The sequence below is a fragment of the Aptenodytes forsteri genome, unplaced genomic scaffold (assembly GCF_000699145.1).
Source record: "Aptenodytes forsteri isolate BGI_AS27 unplaced genomic scaffold, ASM69914v1 Scaffold284, whole genome shotgun sequence".
Taxonomy (NCBI): domain Eukaryota; kingdom Metazoa; phylum Chordata; class Aves; order Sphenisciformes; family Spheniscidae; genus Aptenodytes; species Aptenodytes forsteri.
The window spans coordinates 3651365-3658889 of NW_008794445.1; the positions used below are offsets into that span (position 1 = coordinate 3651365).

At 44.3% G+C, this 7525-nt stretch overlaps 1 protein-coding gene across 1 annotated transcript; it reads right to left on the reverse strand.

The window, feature by feature from the left end:
* Positions 1-734: 734 nt before the first annotated feature.
* On the reverse strand, positions 735-7474 carry POLR3H (RNA polymerase III subunit H). The gene is made up of 6 exons (XM_009290026.2): positions 7232-7474; positions 5907-6003; positions 4179-4265; positions 3143-3206; positions 2296-2503; positions 735-1616 (listed from the first exon to the last, which is right to left on the reverse strand). The coding sequence occupies exons 1-6, from the start codon at positions 7340-7342 to the stop codon at positions 1563-1565; spliced, it is 621 nt and encodes a 206-aa protein (XP_009288301.1). The 5' UTR covers positions 7343-7474; the 3' UTR covers positions 735-1562.
* Between the last annotated feature and the right edge of the window lie 51 nt (positions 7475-7525).

Below are 7525 nucleotides of genomic sequence, written 5' to 3' on the forward strand. Positions count from 1 at the left end.
TGGGAGCTCTGACCCTGTGAAATGGGAGATGAGCACAACAGCTACTTAAAGGTACCCGAGATGTTCTCTCCCCTTACGCGCTACCCCAGAACAGCCTGTGCAGAAGCCTCTCTGGAACTCGCTTCACCTGAATGTCCACCTATACAAACAGCTGGGGGTGTTCTGCAAACAGTTCGTTTCTACCATGTCTAGATGACTGCATGTCTGAGCACTACTGCTCTGTAGATGGCATTCAGTAAGCTTATTGTCCGAGCAGATGGACCTCCGTTACTATGTGAACCTAAAGAATTCTAGGCTCCCTTTTAATTAGGGCAATGCACCAGGAATAACAGTTCAGAATTAAGGGGTTCTAACGACGCTGCAGGGAGGGCCCTGGTGACTCAGGCTTTGTTTTCACAGTTGGAGGTTAAGCAGACCCACTATCCCAGGGAATTATAGCCCCTTCCTGCCAAACGTGGCTGGCTTTGTAATTATGCGCAACATCACTCTCTTGGCAATGGGCCCTGCATAGATTTTACTCACTGTTTTGTTCCCCCCTTTCCTTTCACTGCTGTCAGGGAGGGTGGTGGCAATTGTTTGTTATTGGCTGTTAGAGCAGAGCAAAGCGTTGGTCTCAACGCTGTCTGCCTTGAAATCCAAGTAGCTAAACTGCAGGAGGCAACTTTTTTCTTCCTGCTAGGCAGGAAGCTAATAGTTTCCCCACAAACAGTACAGGAAGGCAGGCTGTGTGGTTTTTACTATTTATTCCATTTCTGGTATTAACACACCCCCACAAACAAGTATTTAACTTGCTCAAAGCAGCCTTGGTCCGTTTCAGTTCATAATTATGTATTTTCAGCCAAACTCCCGCAAAGTTTAGCTCATTCTACATAAATACGGCCCACCCAATAAAGTATTTCCATTCAGCACAGTAAGCAGCCTGTAGCCTTCCACAGTGGTCATCTTCACAGAGCCTAAACTACTTCTGGGTAAACTGCTGTCATTCCAGTTCTCTTTGGCTGACTTCATCCACGGGTTAAGTGCCCATTCTTAGCAGAACATCATTTCCACCACCCGCCCTGCCCTCCCAGCAGCAGCATTTTCCAGGTCTCCAGAGTACCACACCTCTATTAACTCTAGTCTTTTGCTGTTTCTTCTGCATTCCCTGCCAAAAGAAGGGCAGGTTTCTACCCCTCTGAGATCAAGCTCTCAGCCCAAGGAAGCAATACTTCTGGACAGGCATTCTCTCCTGCTTTCACTCACTGAAGTCAACTCCCTTCTTAATTCAGGCGAGTAAAGACCTCCCCAGTTTTCCCTCCATGGCAGGAGACCAAAGCTCCAGCTGAGTTTGTTGCTGCTGTGCTCAAGGCTTTTTGTGCCTGCAAATTCACTTCTACAGATCAGTGAAGACATTTCTTGAAAGCGACTGTCTCGATCTGGCAGATTGGAAGCTGAAGGGGAAACAGAGAATGGCAGGTCTAATTTCTCATTCAGCTTCAGAGGAGCAATGAGCACCAGCAGGACCCCATAATCCCCCAAACATCCACCGGAAAGACTTTCTGCGGAGCAGGCTCTGATTGCAGCTAACTGTTTGTCCACCACGACAGGAGGCCCAGGCCTGGCTCACTGATTGATCCCTGTTCACAGAGAGAAGAAGAGAGGGTGCAATTGTAAACGGCATAGCGAATACAAGAGTAAATGCATAAAAATATAAAATCTCTCCCCCCTGAGTTATGGAGGAGGTACTCACTTTTTTTTCCCATCAGAGCCTGCCCGGCACTTGCCCAGACTCCTTTAAACCTTGTCAATGCTACAACAAATGTTCAACACTTGAAAATCAAGCACTTGCGCATTCCACCTCCTGACTGTCCCAACACACTCCAGCTGTGAGAAACACAGCTTTCACTGGTTTAGATCCATCTTTCTCTTGCATGGTACTCAGGTGGGTCTTACGCCAAAACGCTGCACGGGAAAGACCGTTTAGCTGCTGTGTAAACCTTGGTGTGGTTCTCCCAGCTCTGTGCTCCTTGTATGCTCACTCCTACCTGCAGATCCTGCATCCACAGCCTGCTTTAAATCAGCCTCCCAGGGGGAGCTCCACCAACAACCACAAAGCGTTCCAATGAAAACACACAGCAAACACAGAGCGAGCACAAGAACAATCTCGTTTCTCCCCTTTTCCACTCCTTTCATTTTGTGACTCTCTTTGCCTCACAGTCAGCTTAAAGCAATCAGTTCCTTGGGAAAGGGATGCTACTTTAGACATAGAATAAACCACAACGGTCACAAGGCTGTGTGAATTATGCACATAGTTACCACAAGAGTGTAGGGTGCCTCCTTCTTCTGGACTTCTTCTGTGGCATTTGAAGTGGAAGCCTCTGCAGAGCTCGGACCTGTCGGTGATGTATCGACAAACGTTTCATCCACGACTCGGAAGCGGATCTCCTCCCCAATGTCCATGTAAAGGTCATGGGCCCCTTCTTCCGTCTCATATTCCCACACCCACACCTGCTCCGCTTCATCGCTGGCCGCGCCAAGGGTTAAGGATGGAAACAACCAGCATTCCGCCTGACAGATCACTTCCTGACAGTTTTGGGAATAGACTCAATTCAAAGCCTTTTCACAATTATTTCTCAAACCACAATACACTGTCCTAGGTCATCATCTGCGCAGTCCAGGACCCCCGTCTCGTTTCTGATTTTCCTACTTCAAGGCATATGCTGCTGGGCAGAGTTGAGGTTACCCCCAGCCCCCCCAAAAAACACCAAAACACCCGAACCAAACAAAACCCCTCAAACCCAAGACGACCTCGCCCACCACAAGTAAGTATATTAGACACACCATGTATCTAGACATTACATGATGTGGCAAAACCAGCATTCTGTCTTCGGCAGCAGCCAAGACTAGAGGCAGGGATTACAATGCGGTTGTTCGGGGGACATTGCCATTCTTTTCTATCAGTGGGGACAATGATCCTGCAAAACCTAATAAGCGTGAGGCCTGTCTAGCTGTGATAACAGTCTGCGGGACTTGCCCGACACAACGGCTTAGCTTCTGCCACTGAGAGCACCTTCATTGTTGCAGTAGTGAATGCCTGTTGGGCCAGCACTGCACAATCTTTTGAAATGAAGTAGTAAAGTTATCAAAGGTGACCAAAGGATACAACTTAGCTGGCTGCTGCAGGGATTCTGGTGGGATGACAATATCATCAAAGAATCCAATAGAAACTGTGGAGAAAATAACTCGATTAAGACTGAAATGATTCTTCGCAAATGATGTACCACAGCGATTCCTAAAATGCATTTCTAGACTCATTTTCCTTCCCTTTTCAGGAAGGACATCTGACATCATGCAGGAATTATTCTTTGAGCCACAACGCTCAATTTCAGTTAGCAGCAAAGCAACCACCCAGCTGAAAGTACATACAGCAACAGAGGGCACAGTCTTTACGCCCGCTGGGAAAGGAAAAGGCTGTTTGGAGCAGGATTGGAAATGAAAGCGTTCCAAGAAATGAGTCAGATGCTATAGAGGTCTGCGACAGAAAAGAGCTTAGAAATCACAGAAGTAACATGTTAAATAAAGACCAATATAAAGTTAGAACAGCCCTCACCTCCCCCCTGAGATTGCATGATGTTGAATTTGCAGCCAAAATAACCTTATTGTCCTAACTTAACAACTGAGCAGGGGAGCTCAACTTGCATGGAAGACTCGTACAAGAAAGGAAAGCAACTCATCAATTACGTATTCCATGCGTCTGACAGCACTTTGTGCTCACAAAGACATTTCCCCGCCGTATTTTCAGGTACAGGAAATGATCATGAATTTGCACAGAACTATAGGGAAGACATATCAGACCAACACGAGCCGATACTACCACTTTAAAAAAAAACCAAACAAAACAGTTCTGTTAACTGAAGCAAGAAAATGAATCCAGTCTACACTCCAGATGGGCTTGCCTGTTCTTCTTGGGCATGCACGTGAATGACAGCAGGAAAGGGGAGTGCAGACAAAACCATCAAGGGCAGGGGAAGCTGCCAGGCTCAAACTACCAACCACCCTCAGGTCAGAGCAGCGCTAGAGGCCGGTAATAGTCTTTAACCAGCCTACAGACAGCACTATACAACCTGAAATCACAGTATCTCAAAAGACCCAAGAGCTCCGCAGCTCACGTGTCCCTAACGTTAGAAGTTGCGGTTTACCATGAACGCCATCCTGACTGCAGCTTTTAATCTGTCCAATCAGAATCTCATCCAGGAAGGGATGGAAGACCACGTAGCGGAAATGCACTTAAAAGAAAACAGATCATTAATGTTATGTACATGTTAGCCAACTATACTCTTTCTACAGGGCGGCAGCCATTAAAATAAAATCCCACATCCTATATGCCTCTAAAATGCTTACCCAGTTTCTTTTACAATTTCCTTGCAGGAACTGATTAGATAGAAAAATCGGAGTAAGAGTTCTGATTCCTAACTGTTTTGTATGAATTACGACAGTGGTTGATCAGCAGCCTCCTGTTCTCTGCTCTTCAAGCTTGCGAGAGTTTAAGTTCACAGAATGAAACTATAAATGAAGAACATGGAGCAGAACCTCTGCTTCAGTTACGATGTGAGCATTCCTGCACAACGCTCCAAGGCCAAGAATATCAGTTGAAATTATACTTTCTCGTAATACTTCTGCTCCTTCTATCTTTGTCAGCAATGCTGTATTTCCTTTAAATGAAATATTTGCTATCAAATATTATCAGAGTAAATAAGATTCTCTAATATAACTGCATTTTTCACTCAGGTTAAATAAAACGATGTTTCTAACATAATTTATAAATTATAAGAATGCTATACTAAGACAATCTTAGCCAAACAATGCTTATGAGCAATTTAACATAATTTTAGCTGTCCACACTCTGTGCTCCTCTTTCACATAAAATCAGGCAGTACATTAGAGAAAGAGTTATTACCAGACACAGCAGGATTTATTAAAGTGCTACCCCAGATTCTGAAAGCAGGAGACTTTTTTCCAAGCTCAGAGAGAATATATTCTCTTGTTTCAGTTCAAGGAGTAATTCAAAGTTAAGAAGCTGAATGGAGATTAAAGCAAGCAGGAGAGCCTGCCATCCTCCTTCAGTATTAGAGAAGCTTTTATTTGCAGGGAGTTCTCTTGGAGTTAAAATTTAGACAAGGGGAGCCACATACAGTCAGTCCAGTTCCCTTCTAACAGGAAACATTTCATTTGCTCAAGCTACACTTCCACCCTGAAAATTGAAGCTAGAAAAATGCAATTCTTTCCAGTTTAAAGAAACTTATTTTAACTTAAAAAAAAAATATGAAATTTGCTTTTATGCATTTACTTCCAATTTTTACTCAGAGTTGCCAAAAGTCAAAGTAAAGAAATTAGTCATTTCTTATTAAAAAACAAGTCACTAGAAATGTATGCTGGACCAGATCTGTCTAAGTCTCAAAGAAAAATGTAGCAAAACTTCCAGCTAGGAAAACAGCATCAAATGCTGTGCAAATGTTATATTTAGAAACATGTTTCAACATTCTAGCTAGGGAAAATAAGCTTCAAAAAGAAAAAATACTAGAGAAACGCAGAACAATTAATACAACTTATTTTCTATGTGCAGATGCAATCAATTTTAAATTAAATTAACCCCTTCCTTAGCCCACACTTACGGCTCTAATTGTAGAACAGTGATGGACTGCTGGAGAAGGCAAACAAGACTGGCTATTTAAAGCTGTATTTGTACACAAAAAAATGCAAAGAAGAGACTTTTGCCATGTTCCTCTTGCCGTCCTAACAGGAACACAGTTACGGCTATGAACTTCAGTAAGTTCCTTTAAACTTACTTTCCCTAACAATTGAACTTAGTTCACATTTCCAGACCACTAACATTCTGCAAAACTATATAACTGAGGACAAGAATATACCTTTGGTGTGTGATGCACCATCTCCAGGGAATATGTATGAATCTTCCAGCTTTGTAATGTCATACAGACAGATGCAGAGGCCGACATTGTAGACAACCTGCTCAAAGAAAAAAATAATTAAAAAGCAATAAATCAAGCAACCCACCGGGTTAAATCAAGCAAACCATCAAATTTATACACTGTGTACACCTTTTCAAAAGAAGGCAACAGAAGGGTGGCAAGATGGGAGGGAGGCTGTTTTGGTACACTCCTTCAACAGCCCCAGCCCTAAGCACACTGCATTGCAGGGGAACCCCAACTTACTCAAGCGTTATGGGAGGATGTGTTTTCATTGGCGCTGCAAAGAGCACCGCTACAAACAGAAACCCTTGGGGTAATTGTCAGCGGTGAGAGAACTTGACCTGCCAAGATAGTAAACAGTTGCCCACAGACATCATTCACCAGCCCCACAGCTTGTCCAAAGGCTAAACACACTTTTCACTAGAGTTACACTCTCAGAAGCCTCTAGGCTTGCCTTTATCTTAAGTTATATTAGCTCTGGGGAGAGACGAGGAGAACTCTTGGTTTCTCTGCTACTTCTGAGACAGTTTCACAGCCTACAAAATTTGGGGCACCTACTAGTCATCAGTGGGTGAGGGAAGAGTTTTGCTTTTCATAACCTGTCTGTATAATCTGCTGTTCGCAACCCTTGATCACTTCAGGTTGCTCTTTTGAGCTCCGTTCCAAGCCGCATTTTGAGTTTTGCACCTGCCTCGTGCTGAAAGCTGTACGCTAATCACAGTCCCAGGGCCTGCACAGGGAACTGTGACCTCCTGGCCTATGATATAACACTTTTTTTACATCCTGCACCAAAGACCAACTTCTTACTGCCACACTGTATTTCAAGTACTAAGCACAGACCAAGTCAGCTATTAACACCTTCATTTCTCTTCCAGTATTACTGTTCTACATTTGTTTACGTATTCTTTTTTAAAATTCCCCCACTAGATGGATTAGTTTGCATCTGTTTTTCAGACTGCGTGTCGGATTGCTACTCTACACACAAACCAGCAGCTACTCTCACTTCTCTTCCATGCTTCTCTGCCCCATCTGGCGTCTCAGTATCTTCCCATTACAGCATTAGCCATCAGAAAAAAGTCCCCTTTGAGATGATACATGGCTATCTCTTTATTTACAATCTCTGGTATTTCAGTCTCCGGGGATGGCCTTCACATCTAAACTATTCTGATACCTCGCCCACACATCTCATTAGGAACGAATAAAAGGAAGAGACGCTCAGGGATGTTATGACCCCTGCATCAACTTATACATGACCCACGCTTTACCTTATTGGCCAATTTTTTGTTTAGCTCTTCCGCAATGGATTCATTCAGTTTCCTTTCAAACTGCCAGGGAGGAATTCTTACTGTGTCAGTCATCTCTACCAGGACAAACATGATGGTGGGGAGCGCCTCTGAGGAGAGAGAGAAAACACCACCAGCCTCAGGAACCGGAGCACTGCAGGGGCAACTAAGACTCCCAACAACTGATGCGGGGCGGCCCTGGGAAACCACCCCAACGTCTTGCACGGAGCTTAGCGGGGCAGCACCCTGGCTATCCCAAAAAGGGGGGGGGCCGTG

Bases quoted from the DNA above. Each gene is read 5' to 3' on its own strand.
- POLR3H (XM_009290026.2), bottom strand. From the start codon at position 7,342: ATGTTTGTCCTGGTAGAGATGACTGACACAGTAAGAATTCCTCCCTGG. The intron at 6,004-7,231 runs GTAAAGCGTGGG...TTCTTTGAGCAG, and splicing joins ACAAAAAATTGGCCAATAAG to GTTGTCTACAATGTCGGCCT. The intron at 2,504-3,142 runs GTATCCTTTGGT...TGGCGCGGCCAG, and splicing joins CTGCAGCAGCCAGCTAAGTT to CGATGAAGCGGAGCAGGTGT.